This window comes from Drosophila gunungcola (assembly GCF_025200985.1).
Source record: "Drosophila gunungcola strain Sukarami chromosome 2L unlocalized genomic scaffold, Dgunungcola_SK_2 000008F, whole genome shotgun sequence".
Taxonomy (NCBI): domain Eukaryota; kingdom Metazoa; phylum Arthropoda; class Insecta; order Diptera; family Drosophilidae; genus Drosophila; species Drosophila gunungcola.
In genome coordinates, this window is record NW_026453163.1 from 1,894,985 (window position 1) to 1,912,460 (window position 17,476).

The 17,476-nt window shown below is 41.4% G+C and overlaps 1 protein-coding gene across 1 annotated transcript; it reads right to left on the bottom strand.

Moving 5' to 3' along the window:
- Window positions 1-2,728: 2,728 nt before the first annotated feature.
- LOC128253412 (prolyl endopeptidase) lies at window positions 2,729-5,212 on the bottom strand. Its single transcript, XM_052981780.1, has one exon. It carries the CDS (start codon window positions 5,120-5,122, stop codon window positions 2,846-2,848), a length of 2,277 nt encoding a protein of 758 aa, XP_052837740.1. The 5' UTR covers window positions 5,123-5,212; the 3' UTR covers window positions 2,729-2,845.
- Between the last annotated feature and the right edge of the window lie 12,264 nt (window positions 5,213-17,476).

Here is a 17,476-nt window from a genome sequence, read left to right on the forward strand (position 1 = left end):
TCGAGACACACTATGAACGAAGAAACCAATGAATATAATAAAATATAAATAAAGGAAAAAACGAAACCAAGCCAGCGAAACCTTCTCGAGAGGTGTTTGACGATGGGATCGACAATGTATCGATCCGAGTGCCGATGATCTGTCATATATGTGCGCCATTGTGCGAGTTGAACTCGATTCCACAGCCACTCAAGACTCGAATCGAGTCGAGTTCGGTTTGACATGTTTGATTTGTGGCCGTGATTGATTGATTGCTGCGACTCGCTTTTACTTGAGCATGTATTTCAAGTAATGATTTTCGATTTTTCGCAGACCGCGAGACACAAGAATTCTCCTCTGGATTGGTTCCCACAAATAATGACATGGCGACTTTGGCGAAACGGACAAGATTGAAGGGGCTACGTCTGCGGATCGGTAACTCTGATTGACAACTTTACTGATCCCAGCTGGGCTATTGGATTGGGAGCGGGTTGCCGTGGAACTGAAGTATGTGCGTGACTCTGTTGCAACAAGGTGAAATGCAACCCAAATATTCCTGCTGCAACATCGCTGAGACTAATCAACAATGCATTGATATGGAAAATGGAAGCTTTCAGCTACGGTTTCAGTTTCGCTCGGATGAGCACTCTGAAAAATGTAGTAGTTAAATCGAAAGACCTTTTTGGACATTAAGTCATCAATACGTTCATGTAATGTGCGAAATGAAAAAAACATCGCAGCTGTAGCGGCCAGTGTCCAAGAAGACCGTGAATTATCAATACCAGAAGAAATGTGGAAAAAATTACCTTAAAACATTAAATAATATTGACCATACTATCGATTCAAATCAAGATTTCATTAATTTTTCTGAATTTTATGTGTTTTTTTTTCTTTTTAAAGTAGGAAAGCTCTTAAAAAATCACCCTTTATTAAAAATGTATATAAATTTTGCTTGCATTTTGTATTTGGGGGTGTTTAAATGAGGGTGTTGCTTATTAGCTAAATTATTTTACTCTCTGTTATTTGTATATTACCCTTTCTTTATTTAGCAAATGTTCAATTTACAAGTAAATTTTTTTAAATCTGATTTTTTCAAACAGGTAAACAAAATTCCATTAAGCATGTAATACTGAGTAATTCGTTACCAATAAAATGAATCTCTGGCATTTAAATTAAAGCAAAAGCTTTTTCGTACAGTGGATCTTACTGTGTGACTGTTCCTGTGAACTGCCGTCACCATCGCTTGGCGATATCTGTTTTAAAATAATCCACGCAAAGTCGCTTGGTTATTCGGCCTCTCGTCTTCGTCCTCGTCTGGCGCTATATCTTTAGCATCTGAGGCCATAAATAAGCCGGGACAGTAGAATGTTTCGATACAAGGGCCTCGTCTCGCAGCCTTCTGGCCATCTTGACATACGAGTAAGTGAAGTAGGCAACCAAAGCTAAGGCCCTTGTTCTTTTTCTTTTTAGTTTGGGTCACGTGCACCAATCTGCATCCAAAGTCAAACACATTTAGAGGCAACCAATCGATAGTCAATTGTTGGGACTTGTGTCGGTGATTGCAATTAAAGTAACCGCCACCAAAAACGTTTGCCACTTGGCCTAATGCAAATAACAAAGCCAGTTAGATGGCTTGCCAGTCGGAATCGGAATGCTTCAGAGCTTATTTCTTCACTCAAGCCTCGGCGAATTTCACCAGATGCCAAGTCGAACTCGTGAATTGTCAGCATCAGCATCCAGCTCCCCAAAATAAGAGGAAAAAGAGGCCGAGAGAGGAAGACAGCCTTGCGTGTATGTCGCGCACTGCCATATCAGTCAAGACGAATCTCCCTTGGCCAACGCGGAACAAGCTGGACAAAATGCAGGCAGAAAGTGAGAAGCGGAGAGATTTTAATTACATCTACCATACACCACACACCACAGCTATGGGACCATTCGACTGGGCCTCGTCCGACTGGCTGGCAATTATTTACATTAACACGATCACAACTCAGAGACACTGCACATGCATCATCGTGTTGCGATGTCGATCGAGATCTCCAGACTCCAGACTCCGACTCCAACTCCGACTCCAACTCCAACTCAGACCCCGCTGGAAAGGCAGACAACAGTCGATGTCTGTGTGCCTGCCATGTATGCATATTAATTTATTGGAATCATGTTAGTGAGTCGATATTGATACAAATCCATTTTCGATCGCGTTGCCCCGATACCCGACGGCCGAGACGAGGAAAGGGGATCTGCAGACCCATGCTGGGACCCTGAAGTTGGCAGCAGACATTACACAACTACCAAAACGCTCTCGGCCCAATGTCAGTGGGCAGAAGCTGGCGGCCTGTTCGCCTCTGGCAGCTTCTGTCTGTCCAACCCCCCTTTAGTCCTATACCCCCTTCATCGCATGCTCAGCGACCGTATTGAGCGTTAATCGTTCGACTATCATGCGATTATGGAGTCGGAAAGCGCTCAGAGTGGAAGCCTCTCCGACTTGACAGCCTCGATGTTTGGGCGCCTTTTTTCTAATTAAATTCAACTGATTAAACATTTGATTTACGACGTCAAGTGAAGACTCTTCGCGGCCTCCAACAAAAACACTTTGTAATCTCTCTGGATCTTAAAAGTCAAGGGTTAATTAGAGCATTTCAGTAAACTATTAAGAGTTTTAGCTACTACCGGAACTAATTCATTTACTAAGGATTCTATATAACTTAATAGTATATTCTTGAGAACTACGCACCATGAAAATAAAAGTATTGAGTATAACATATTATATGTATTTAGAATTTGAAAAAATAATTTGGAAGATTTCCATCTCATATCCGAGTGACTAACTAGATATACATTCTTGAATTATTATAGCCTGCTTCGTTTATAGATTGACACAGTCGACCTTGAGCGTCTTCCTGAGAAACGTGATTATGTCAGTGGCCTCATTAATGCGCATCTTAGTTGGCTTTCCGGCTCCGTGACCTGCCTTCGTATAGACCCTCAGTAGAATGGGATTCAGTTGGTACTCCGAGTATCGCACGGCTTCCTGGAGAGCGGCAGCAAATTTGAGGGAGTGCAAAGGACTCACACGATCGTCGTGATCGGCTGTCAGGATCAGGGTCGAAGGATACTCCTGAGTTGGGTTCAGCGGAATGTGAACATTGTGCAGGGGGGAGTATTTAAAGAGGTTGGCGAAGTGTTCCCTCTCGTCGGGGTTTCCGTAGTCCGAGCACCAGGCATGACCGATGGTAAACCGGTTGAATCGCAACATATCCATAACCCCAACTTGGGCGATGGCAGCTCCGAAAAGATCCGGGCGCTGGTTGATGCAGGCACCCACCAAAAGTCCACCGTTCGAGGCGCCCTGTATGGCCAGCCGATCCTTGGTGGTGTAGTTATTCTGTGCCAAGTACTCAGCGGCCGCTTGAAAATCATTGAAACAATTCTGCTTGTTGAACAGCCTGCCTCCATTGTGCCACTCTATACCGTATTCTCCACCTCCTCTCAGATTGGGAAAGGCCAAAACGCCATCGAACGTGTCCATAAACATTAGACCAGTTATGCCGAACGATGGCATAAGGCTGTAGTTGAACCCGCCATATCCGTACAGCAGACAGGGACGGGGCTCCACAGCATCCCTCTTCCTTTGAATGATAAACATAGGTATGTCGGTGTCATCGGCGCTCTTATAGAACACCTGTGCCACACTGTAGTTGTCGCGGTTGAAGCCCTCCAAATTCAGGCTTATTTCTCGCAGTACTTTTGGCTTTTCAACTGGCTTTGTAAAGTCGTAGTGGAAAATAATGCCTGGAGTTAGAAACGACGAGAAGCTATAGAAGATCTCTGAGTACTTCTTTTTCCCTGAAATCCCATTGATTGCGCCAATATCCAGGCCAAATTGTCGAATAAGTTTTCCGGTATGCATATCTAAGGCCTGAAGGATGTGCTTTACATCGCGGCTATAGCATACCACAAGCTTGTCGTCATTGACGCACTTGGTCCACTCTAGAACATCTTTCTTATGTTCGGGAATCAGGGTGGTCCAGTTTTCCTCGGCGGGGCTGTTAAAGTCAATCACTACCACCCGGTAGTTGGGAGCATCTTTGTTGGTGTGGAAGTACATTCGGGATCCCTCGTTGGTTATGTAGTCATAGTCAGCCTCAAATTTATCAACAATGGGCTTCACCTCTAGTTTCGAAGTGATTCCCTCCTCCGGCTTCAAGTCAGCATAGTACAGCATATTATCTCGGACCGTATGACTTATGTATAATATTAGAAATTTTCCGCAGTCGGAGACATCGGTTTGGAACCGCCATTTCGGATGCTCGGGAAATTCTGCCACCAGGGTGTCTTGATCTTGACTTTCTCCTACTCGGTGGTAATAAAGTTTTTGGTTTTCATTCTGCTTTGTCTCCGATCCATCCGTTTTGCCATCTTGATCGGAGTACCGACCATAAAAGAAGCCCTTGCTATCCTTCGTCCAGGAGAGATTTGAAAATTTCACCTTCTCCAGGGTCTCAGGAAAGTCGGTGCGTTCCTTGGCTCTACGTATGCGAATTTTATTCCAATCCGAGCCACTTTCACTCAGCCCATAAGCCATGTAGGCGCCATCCTCGGAGAATGTTTTCTGGCTCAGCGCAGTGGTTCCATCGGCGGATAAGGTATTAGGGTCCAGGAATACCACCTCTGGGCTGTCCAAAGTCGCCTGCTGCATCAAAACACTCTGATTCTGCAGACCCGTGTTCTTAAAATAATAATAGAAGCTTCCGTGACGCATGGGGCATCCATACTTCGGGAAATTCCACAGCTTCGTCAGTTTACTATTTATACTCTCCCATTCCTCGCATCTTTCGAGAAACGGTTGGCTAATATTGTTTTGCGCATTCACAAATCTTTGCGTTTCTGTGGAATCAGGGTCTTCGAGCCAACGATAAACGTCTCGAATCCTATATTCATGTATCATTTCTTCGGCCTTGTTATCCTTCCGTGCTTCTGGATACACAATCCTAGCATTCGCTTCCTCGACTGAAGGGCGACTCAGGTCCGTGGGTAGATTAACCGAAGCTTTGGGTCGTGACATGGTTTGCGAAAGTAGGGTCTTTTCTATGTTTTGAAAGCTGCGCTTACTTGCACATAGTTTGAAAATCAATTTTAGCATTTGTTTTCGAAAAAATTTTAAATTTAAATGCTACTAAAAATGACAGTATATCAAAAGTAAATTTTGTTCCAGATTTAGTAACTGAATTTTAATAATGCTACGAAAAATTGACTGTACATCAAAAGCTATATTTTTTTCAGATTATATGTGAATGAAACTATTAAATCTAAGTTATTTATTTTCAGTTGACTTTAAACGACGATTCATTTAAGCACGTCGCTTTTTTCACTTGTGTTATAAATGTTGTAGAATTTCCTGGGTTGTCGAACATTCATCATCTGACATGCAGTTAGGACCAACTTTTATTTTGGGGGTCTCTTTTCTTTTAATCAGCGCCATGTCGCACTAATTGCACCAATTAATTGTCAAAAAAAAATGTTCGTGGCATGGCACGTGATGAGCAAAACTTTCGGCTCTGAATTGATGCAGGCCTGCGGATTTGTGGGAGGTAACTCAGTGGCTAGGGTAGTCTAGTGGACTGAAGGCCCACATTAAAATATTGAAATTCCATGGCTATATGTCGTGGTCGCGTCGTATCTGACCAAAAGGGAGGACCAGACCCCTTCCACGACTTATTGACATCACTGGGACGCTTTTCTGACTGTTGCCGTTGCTCTTATTGGTGGACTGGCTGTAAGCCTAAGCATGCTGAGCATGTCAACAAGCCGGGGCTACACACAACCGGAGAATAAGAAAGCCAGAAGGGCGAGCGGAGGTCTGGGGGCAACAAGTCAAGAGCGCTGACAGCCAACATGAGCGCAACAGCAGCAGTAACAAGAAGTGCACTGAGGAGAACTTCGAAAAATATCTCTTATTGCTATGCAAATGCTTGCTTTAATTAAATCACATACAGTTACATTATGGTTTTTAAATAATTTCATTGCTAGCCACAGAAAACAAATGTTCCCGCTGAGGAGATGACTCTTACTTTTATATTAAAATGCTTAGATTGGTATACTTAGTTCGTATCTGGCTTTCAAAATATGTGATTACAACAAGTTTATTCACTAATAAAGGGCTTTAGATTTCGAGTTTAGTCGCTTATAGTGCACTTTAATTCCCAACAGGTTCTAACCCCTTCGGTTGTTGGGCAAAGGCTGCAGTGAAGATTTAGACCGAATGTCTTGTGAAACATGAGCAACTAGTGCTTTGTGCCCTTTTGCAAAAATAAGCACTGAGACAAGAAAGATAATACATTTTTTTTTATTTAGAAATGTAATTTACGGTTTTTGTTAAGTTATAATAATTATTTCCAGTGTGCACTGGTAGCCAGTGATCGTTCCATGTTGTTGCACCGATTGGATGCTGGGCTCGATGATCGTCATTGGGGATTTGTGGCTCGATCGAGATCGAGATTCTCAACTTTGGCTCATCTTCATCTCTGCAGTGATCACACGCACGCACAGCACAGCACAGCACAGCACACAACACAACCTGTATCTGTATCTGCATCTGTATCCGAGTTTATGGAGATGAAACCGCGTGTGTTTTTGTCGCAAATCGCCAAGATTGCGATCTCATTAAAGCGAATTATTTGTGTTGCTGACTATGTTCTGGCCCGTTGCATCTCTCACTGCGTTCTCCGGTCGCTCCCTCTCCGATTCTCTGGAGAATCGGGATCGATGGGGCTGCTCCTGCTGCTCCTGCATTCACGATTGTTATCGCTGGAACAAAGTTGTTGCTCTTCTGCGACTCCGCAGTCGCTGTTGCTCCCAGTCAGCGATTTGCCAAACGTTTAAGCTACCCGAGTTGCAATCCAATTCCTGCGAGTTAAATGTGCGATTAACGCTCTGCTGAGGCCATTATTTATGCCCTGGCCCTTGTCAATAAGTTTTAGACTTCGGTCGCATGATCGCTGGCCAAACCCGAATTTATGTGTCTCAACTGAGCAGTATGTAACCCCAACATAAATTTTGAATATAGGTCTGGAGTTAGTTATATTTAAGTTCTATAGTTTAATAGTACTAAGCAAGTGCTTGTTAAAAATTAAAAAGTTAAAAAATTAGAATTTTATGTACTCTCAAATGTTAATATTTACATGTATGTCTCTTCCTTCCTTTAAGTTTGTATTTAATTAATGTGCTTCTTAATGTCTGTCGCTACGCTCCCCAAAACATAACACGATTTGCCTCCATTTATATTCCCCTATTTCCATTCAAGTAAAATCACTGTGGACATATGCCCAGCCATATATTTATCACTTTCGCTTCTCAGGTTGTGCTATTTAGAGGAAGCCGCAGAGCTCATCAATCTGGGCCCGCCGACCCCTTCCACACAAAGTGTATCTCTCAGTCAGCCACAACTGATGAGAATGGTTTTGCACTGGGCGGATGTCCCACGAGTCTAATCAGGCTGTAATTTGAAGGACAAGGCAGCGGCCAGCCGTCAAACTGCTTGAGTTTTGCCTCTGACTTATTGCAGGTGACTCTTTTTTACGACTTTCCCACTCCAGGTCACCCCTTTCCGGAGTTTTTGATCCATTTGGGGTCCGTTCTCCAGCCGGACATTTGGCAAATGAATGGGCAGTGATTTGGTGCTGGGCAAATGAATGAATTAGTTCCTTGGAGACGACCTCGTGGGCCTCGGATTCGCAGCGGCTGGGGCTCCGTTGATTGATGCTACCGGGCAAAGTCCAGTGCTAAAAATATTCTTTATTGATAATAGATTGAATTTTGTTAAGGCACCCCTTTTAATATTTACTTCAATTCGAAACTGAAATATCGCATTGCGTTGGCCGATGAGAGATTTATGCGTTTGCCTCAAACTGTGAGATAAATGAGCGAAAACCCAATGAGAACGCATAATGAGACAGCGCTGGCATCTAAAAATGCTTAAACTAAACAGACTCGAAGGGAATAGGGGGCATAAAAATTGATACCCTCGTTGCGTACTTCGGTCTGGTTTCTCGATCTGCGAACTCCTAATGAGGCTGAGGATTTGGCAATTTGGTATTCCAATTCGGAGTGACCAAATCGGACCTGGCACACACGTGGTCGAATGCCAACTCATGCGTGGGGATCGATGAACGGATCGGCTGGCCGAGCCAAGCTTTTGGCTAGTTTTCTATTAATTACACTGATTTATGTGCTCATTGTTCATTGTGTTGTGTTGCTTGGCACCCGGCACTGAACTCTCCTTGCCGCTGACTTTATGATGGTTAACTCTTTTAATGGCACTCGAGGGAGGGAGTACAGGTCGCCAGCTGAACCAAGGGGAAAGCATTTTCCATTGTTATAGTTTCGGCAAAAGAAAGTTGATTACGATTCTCGATTTTGGCGGCCGTAGATGCCAACAGATAAATATGGAAGTTAGCCGGAATCTATTGTTAACCAATTTGAGAACGCATTAGCTCGATCCGCTGGATGAACATTCTTTTCCTCGGAAAAACTCAATTCGAAGCCATGAAACTCCCGATATGCCAGCGGATTTGAAACGGATACGGGTGCTGGTACATGTACACAAACGCAGTATTCACTGTGTTGTCCGTCTCTGTCAAAATAAATTTGAGGCATGCAACGAACACGAAGCCGGAGCTGTGGAATAAATCAGTTTGTAAACATAAATAAAACAACAGAATTTATTTTTTTCGCACATTTCGCGCATGGAAAGTCTCAGCTAAACCGCCATCGTCATCGCCTCTGACAATAGGCCAAGCAAATATCCTACCTCGTGGGCGGCAGGGATGTGGGCGGGGAGGCAACGCCAATTAATGGATCCAGATACCGCACAATTTGGCATTATAAATAATAATTTTTACGATGCACAATTTATTGGCCAAACGCAGGAGGTCAACGCTAACGAATAGATGGATAGAAGCACATTTTTACAAGATGGAAGATTTCAACTGACTACAGATAAAGAAAAAGTTTGCATAATAAATACAAATTTTCGCAAATTAATTTTTAACAAGATTATGTATGTGAATAGAAACTAAGTTGGAAACGCAGTCTAATAGCAGTTTTTGTCTGATTTGGCCTTATATTATCTAAAAATCATAATTAATGTTTTAGTTTAATTAATACGCATTTTTGGTTTTAATTAATATAAAGATAATAATTTTAAAATAAATAGCTTACTTTTACTATATTATTACAGCGATTCTTATATAAGTAAAAACTTATATGCAAATGAATCTTACTGAATTAGAAACTCTACACCAAAGTGTAATCATTTTTCGTTATAAGACTGACTTTACGATTTCTTAACCAGAAAATGTACGTTACGACTTCCTAACTCGTTAAAAGGGGTTTTTGTGTAATGGCTTTGTAGTGCAAGTTCAATTTTACTTACTATATATAGTAAACCTGTCTGCACTACTTGGGTAAGCCCATGGGAGTAAAAATAGTTATGTTTGTATTTTACGGTATATTATTTGATATTATATAAAGGGTGCGATGGTGACAGAGCCACAGAGGGCAACTCTCGCCATCACCACCAATTTTACACTTGAACCAAACAAATAAACATCGGATGCTATCCCACCTGATGGCCAGCCCCTCCACGGATATCCAGCACTCTCTGCAGTTTTGTGTATCTTTGGGATGCGAACGAGCCGCGATTTGTGGTGTTTTGATTCCGCTGCTGCGAGTGTTTGTCGATATTTGAATTATTTCCATCGCCACTTGCCCGCTGAGTGGTGGGATGGATGATGGCAAGGGGGTGGTAATTTTGTTGCGGGCCACTTTTTGGCCACAATTGTGTGGCCAGTGCTCCGTGCATGACTTTGCAGGCCCATCCCAAAGCCCGTTCCGATCCGAGGCTACCCCTTTGTTGTAAATCAATTGGGCGCTGAGTGCCCTAATGTGCTGTCGATGGGCTTACATTCCGTCAAAACATTTGCCATGGACACATGGATCTGCGTTTTTGCCACCAGCAACCCAACAGCGACACATGCCCCAAATAAACATTCAATCTGGATTTTGAATATAAATTTCTGAAAATAATTGTGTTAATAATATTTCAACAACTAAAATATTTTTGCTGGTCGCCAATTAAGTCACAAGGCAAATTAAGTTAGCCAGAACCTTTTAAATTTATTTTGAGAAATATACATACTCGGAGTATATTTTGTTATTGGAAAAATAAGTTCAGTTCGAAATGTATAGTTCTATAGGAATATACTCACAGGCAAATTTTAAGCAACAGATTTATTTTTCACAGCGTATTACGTTTGAATGAAAAACAAGATTTGAGCCGAGTCCTAAGTACATTCTAGTTGAGTAAAACCATAGTAAGCTGCTGTTTATGTTGTTTCGTAAAACAGTTAGCAGTTATATTTAAGACTTATGAAAATGCGCGGTTTTGTAACTTGACCTATCTCTAAAAATTATTCAGTGCACTTAGAAAACATTTAATTTTTATTACCCAAAGAAGCCTTTTTTGATTGTAAAAACCATGTGAATTTTGATTTTAGTTATATTCTTGAGATCTGGTATCTTAATTTTTTTTAAGAGGTCAAAATTTTTTCAAATTTATTCATCCTAGTTACGGGTAATATTCATCCTATGCAATATGATTGGAAACTCTGAAAATTTAAAATAAGTACCGGAGATCTCAGACTCGAGGGTTTCTTGTTAACCCCTACTGAGATAATACAATCAAGACAAAAATACACACTCAAATAGTGGTTCAACCTCCCAGCGGTTTCTAACCATAGTTTAACCATCACATCGATCACCGCATCTTTTTTTGCAGCCAATGGGCAGCAGAACAGAAGCCTTCCACTCCAACAGGTAAACCTGTTGGGTTGCTTTTTGGAAGCCAACAAAAAACGAACTAATATTGTAACAATGGCAGCAGAGCGATCAAAAGTTACAGCCCGGCAATGTATCAATGTCAGAGCTTGGGACTGGAGGTTGGGGATCGGGATCGGGATCCACCTCCTTCGAGGGAAAGAAGCACTTCGCCCATTGGCGGAGGAATCCGATCCCATTGTCTCGTTGGGATTCGGGGCCAGCCCAGATGTCAACTTTTTGAGATGTTCCCTCTGGGCCTGGCTCGTCTTATTGGTGGATCCACCGGGCCAAGTTGGCCATTGTTCATTCGGCAGGCAGCCTTCTCCGCTGCCCGCGATCTCTATATGGACTTGCCTCGTTGTCGCTGTCGTCGCCGTGTCAAAAAAGAGGGAAAAACGGCGAACGAGAAACGTAATTCCATGCCAAACAAAAACACTCCATAAGAAACAATAAACAAATCATTTCGCCAACACCAGCGTAGACAGTCGACCAGGGAATTCTTTCCGTTGGGGCCACCCGCATTCGAGGCGATATTGATTCGATCGCAAGGCTGTCAAGCCTGTTGCGAGGTGGGTCCACCCCAACCACCCCAATCTCCCCCTCGCCCTCATCAGCCCGTTTTTCCCCTTCCAATCCAATTTCCAACTGCGAGCCGTCGAGGCACTTGATTTGAGTTTTCATAATTGCATGTCTACGGTGGAGATTTGTGTGGGGCAGGCAACTGGGAGCCAGATGTGGGTGGGAACGAGAAGAGAACATCCCCCTCCATTCACATGTGTTTACTTGTGTGTAATCTGCAACTGCTCTCAACCCCTACAGTGATGGGCATAACTTTAGGTTTGAAGGCCACTCATTTTCCAAATTGTTTTCAAAATTGTTTATAACTGAGGTGTAACACAATAGTCTGAAAAGAATGGCACGGATTAAGTGGAAAAAAGTCGGTTAACGTGTCAATCACCTACAAAAATATACGAATATTTTTTAAATTTAAATATAAAACGATAATAATTCCATTTTTGTAATTTGTTTTCAAACAAATTGCAATACTTGAAATTATAAAATTGCGCCTAAAATTATTATCTCATTTTTTTGTGAGAAGCAAAGTGCTTTGTAAATTGCGTACACTCTGAAAAAAAATCCTTGATATTAGAATTAAAATCCTAAATTTAAGGAATAATTGACTTAAAATGACTCTAAACTTTAAGTTTTTCCTATGTCGAGGAATTTTGTTTTCTAAGTGTAATAGTAAGAGGACTATAAACATACAATTTGGTCCTTAAGGAACTACTAGCTAAAATGTTAAATATAAAAATATAAATATCGAGAGTAAAAAAGGCAAATAGCCATAAGCATGCACTGGGAATCAACTAGGAATTATAAACAATCTTTGATATTTTTTCATTTTAAACTTGTCTATTATTTTGTGGAAGTTTATCCCTACTATTTCGTGATTAATTAGTTATCGGTACCAGAAACTGATCTTACTCCCAATTAGTTTGCAGATATCTTGCAACTATTTTTATACACATTTAATAATATAAAACGTTGTGTTACAATCTCTACAAACGTGTCTCTTGTCGGCGATTTTTCTAAGTTTTTTAAGTTCTTCCGTCAATTTTTGATCCGAGAAACACTCGACTCCGCCAATTCTAACTGTCAAAAAAACTTGGGCTAGGCGAAGGTTCACCCATAGTTCATTTCAGACGGCCGACAACGCTACGCAATTTTGTGGTATTCAGATTTAGTTATTAATTTTACATTTATTTGAATATATTTGTGTATATTTTAGAATTCGTAGTCATTTTCGGGACACTAGCGTCTTGTTCGGCGCTGTTTGAAAATAGATCGCGAACATCTATCAGGAATGCCTGCCAAGAATGCCAACTGCTGCGTAGCACACAGCAGCATCCGTGGATCGATGGATCCGAGGGACTTAGGCGAGCCTGTTGATTGCCCGAATGGAATTGAGTATCGCAGCTGTTGCCGCTGGATGCGCGATCTTCTGCTTATTTTAGTTGGGCAAACTGTCAAAGATATCCCAGCTTGCGGCGAAGACTCCGACTCCCTCTACTTGGGCTGCTCGCCGATCGCCTGATTGATGATTTGTTTGTTTTGATATACGCCAAAATAGGCTGCGGAGGGGGCAGAAATCGCTTCGCACCCCGAGGGAAATAAATTTTGCCAATATTTGTGTGCGTCTGTCTGTTGGGGCGAATGTATATTTGGAGCAACGCCACCCCAGAGCGAAAGTGCGAATGCTATTGTTTTTTAATTATGAATTATAATTTATTCGCCCGATTGGCAACCACATTTCAGCCGCTTTAAAATTTTCGCTACTGTTTTGATATACAATAGCAATTAACATGGATCATTCTTAAGGAATGCGCCCACACATAATACGAAACGAAATACTTTTTCAATTTTCGGCCTCTCGAGTATATCAATCATTAAGTGCTGCTGTGAAAGATGCTGATAGATATTCATTGATTTAAGTTTGAGGCATTTTTTCAAGTAAAATAAATAAGAAATGACAAAATTTTTTAATACAATTTTTTTATATATTTAAAGAATACAACAATAAATAAATAACCCAATAGTCGCCGTGATACTGGCGGTGGAGTGGGGTCTTCAAGCAACAAACGGTGTGCCGTGGTAGGCATGATTTCAAGAATTCAAACAATTTCTTCATTAGTAAAGATGACGATATAGGGTTGACCGCTTTCCAAAAAATAGTTTAAGACAACAAAACGGCGCCAACTTGAAAACAAGAAATGTTGTTAAGCCAATTGTTTCGTCCTTTTCGAATATTTTAAAAATACTTATAATCAAAATTTGTTTAAGTCCGAAGCAGATGAGAAAGAGAGTACTATAAACAAGATATATACCAAATTTCAAAGGAATAGATTCAGTAGAACTGAAATATCATGTCAACCACCTCAGATAAAGAAGTTTCGGGAAAAACGCTTTTAAGGATTAGGAAACGATTTTAATGGCTCGGGCTCCATGTCTCCAAATTATTATTCGAATTTTGAAAAATCTTTCAGGATCATATTTGTCTAAAGTCTAAACTTTTAATATATAAAAAAATTATCATCAATCTAAGGAATAGTTCTCCAGATCGCTTTCAATTCAAAATACGAAATTCTGGTGTTGGTAAGCCCCTCTGCAAAATCCAAGTTAAATCAGCAGCACCCGCGACACTAATTGCTTGGGACACATTTCTTATGCCTGCCGCTGACACTGACGCCTTCTGCTGCTCCTTGGTCCTTGGTCCTTGGCCGCTGTCGCCGTTAGCCGTTATCAGTGGAACTTTAAAGCGCATCTTCACAAAAACGAATGGAGAAGGGGCGCGGGGAAAACAGGAATGTGAGCCGACTTTGGACATGGACAATTCATACCGCTCCTTCTGCGGCTGCCCGCTAATTCGCTGGCATTTTCTTTATTTTAGCCAAATGCCTTGTGTCGCCCCCAACTCTTCCAGTGATGACCGTTGTCGTCTTTTGGCCATCCTCTTAGTCGAGCCCTTCACGGCTTCAATTGCCGCCTCCGCGGCTGCCAAGAAATGAAATTCTTGATATCTTTTGTTTGTCCTCACGCTGCGGCTGTCCTAACGCATCTTTGTCCTTTCGCTTCCCTAATTAAAAAAAAGTACAGTCCAACAAACTCTAACAATCCGAAGCATACATACCCTCTAAAGTTATACGAAAGTTGTTAGATATATGTGGTATGTAGTATATATTGAATTGGTGTAGGATAAGATACGAGTTTAATATTTTATTCATAAGTTTAATAGCACATTTGTTGAGTTTCTTTTTCTCTTGGGTAGACACCACTGCTAAATGCAAAAAATATATTTTTACAGAGGTTATGAAAATAACTTTTACCAAAACAAGGGTACCTTATTTTAGGGTATACAAGGAAAAATAAGAGAAAATCCAAACCAAAACGAGCCGAGCCGAGTGACCGCACTAATTAGCCTCAAAGCCACATTTGGTATGCTTTTGATTTGTAAAAGATTTGCGCGGGATTCCTTTAAAATGTTTGGGTTCACCGAGTGAAAATGGGGGGAGGACTGCATTTCTCGCAATAATTACAGCGTGCTGCGACTCCTTCCTCCATTGGCCGTTGTCAGCAATGAAACAATTCGGTAAACATGTCACATGCAACCGAATCAATTTTCGCATCAATTCGTGGGTATTGTGTGAAATGAAATGCCATGTCCAGGTCCAAAGCCACGAGCAAGTACAATTCCATTTGCCCTCTCCTCGCTGTTTTCTCTTTCTAGTAAGCAAGTTTTGGGGGAATTCCTTAAACGAGTGAAGCATTTGAAAGTAAGCAGTAGAGATTTTTCCTTTGGTTTCCCATCAAAAGTCAACGAAAGACAAAGATTGCTCTGGAATTGAAATTGAAAATATATATTTTTAGTTGTTCTTGTCGCAATGTGTGGTGGCGATTATAAAGGTCACTTTGAATAGTCTAAACCAAATAAAACATTTTAAAAAATTCCTTGTGTTACCATAATTAAAGTATTAAGCCCTAGTTCTTCTTTAACCCATCTAGCCCCAGTGACTTTCCAATTCTTGCCTAGTCATTGGAAATACTTTACCCAAGCAATAAAATCTAAAATTTTCTAATATCCTAATATTTGTCTTCCCCAATGTTTGGATATAATTTCTAAATTCAAAACCCCATTCAACTTTCCTTAATCCAGCGCTCCCCGCCTCTGCCTTGCTTAGAACAACGCTGATTTTTGTAGCTGTCTTTCCAATTGGTGGACAGTGCTTCTGCTTCAGCTTCTGCTTCTGCTTCTGCCACTTCTGCTGATGATGCAACGGATGACGCTGATGGCTTGGTCCTGGACTCCGGAGTCGAATGGGCCAGTGCGATTCGAGTTGTTGTCGACTGTAATTAAAAGCAGTGCACAGCGAACATGCTGGTCAAGAAAGGGGGGAAACATCATCTCGGGGACTTGCACTTGTTTGCACACATCGAAAATTGCTCAGACACTTGATGACAATTTCAGTTAAAAGAAAAACTTGTGGCAACACATTCCTCCATCTGCAGCCAAATAGGTGGGGAGGTTGATGGACTTCGGGGGTCTGGGATTCTCGAGAACATTTTAATCAATGAGCAACCCCAAAGACTAATAACTTTTGACCGGTATCGGTTTGCTGTGTCTGCGTCTTTTCGAAATTAGCAATAGACTGAAATCAAAGGACAACGAAGAAAAAAGCTGGCACAATCGCAGATAGACAAGGACAAATAATGACAAGCCAGAGGTCCTGCCAACGTTAGCTTTTTTCCTGGCAATGACGGCGGGAACGTGTGAATCGAGAAACGCCAACGAATCGAAATCAATTAGCCAATTGCACTTGAAGATGTCCAACGGCAAATCTCCCCCGAACCGCGAACTTCTAACCCCAAGGCCCCAAACCAACCAGAGTTCAAGTCCAATTGTTTTGTGATCTGTCTGGACTTTGAACTGGTAGGATGTATTGGTTAAACACAAAGCACATTATTTGAATAAAGTGTATGAAGTCCTGCAAAGTACTAGCATGTCTAAAATTAAAATTTTACATTTTCAAATTCTATTTCTCTAAGACCCGGTTTTCTTTATAAATTTGGCCATATTAGTCATTAAGTGAAATCAATCAGGTTTATACCTTTGAAAGGGTATAATTTCAAAGGTAATAACCTTAATTTACAGTCAGAAGTTTACCACGCAGTAAAATATACATTTCCGACCCTATAACGCATATACATAAGGTTTACTACCTTATAACTACGGCTTAAATTTGATTTAAATCGGTCGACTATATAATATAGCTCGCATAAGAAGAATCGGAGTATTAAAAAAAAACGAAAAACAATTATTACTGGGCTGTTGTTTAATTTTTGTTTAAGATTTTCGATATATAGTTATGATTTAGTATTTATCGTTTAATAAATTTTTAATCGCCTGTCTATCGACTTTTTCATTCTGTCGAATCAACGTTGAAAATGGACATCTTTTCACTTGAGGTGGCAACCAATTTACAACCCATTTGCTAAACCAAATCACTGAAAATTTAAAACCCTACCAATCTATCCACGAGCTCCACCTTCAAGCCACAGTTCGATGCAATTTTTGTGCACAGCCAAGAACAAGAACAATTACAAACAACGGGTGCAAAAGTGTGCTTAAATTATTGATGAATACGTCCCAGATGGATCGGCGCCAGCTGAAATCACTCATAGCCCAAAAACACAGGACAAAGAAAAACAAGAGCGATCCAAACCGAAAACCGAAAACCGAAAACCTCCTTTGAGGTCCGATTGAATGGATAATGTATTGCACATCATCGTGAACAATGATTTCATGATTTGCTCGGCCCACCACTCCATTCAAGGGTTGATTCTTTCGGGGATTCGCCCACTAATGGGTCAAGCGTCACCCGGACGGACGTCAAAGTGTCTGTAAATCACCCACAGCCCAACAAAAACAAAACAAATCCGGTTCTGGGGTAGGGTTGGACGCAGAGGTAATGGACATCGACATGGACATTTGAGGTGAGGCTGGCCGGCCGGCGAATACATCATGAAATGGTGAACAAAGTCTGAACTAAAGGGGTTTGCCACC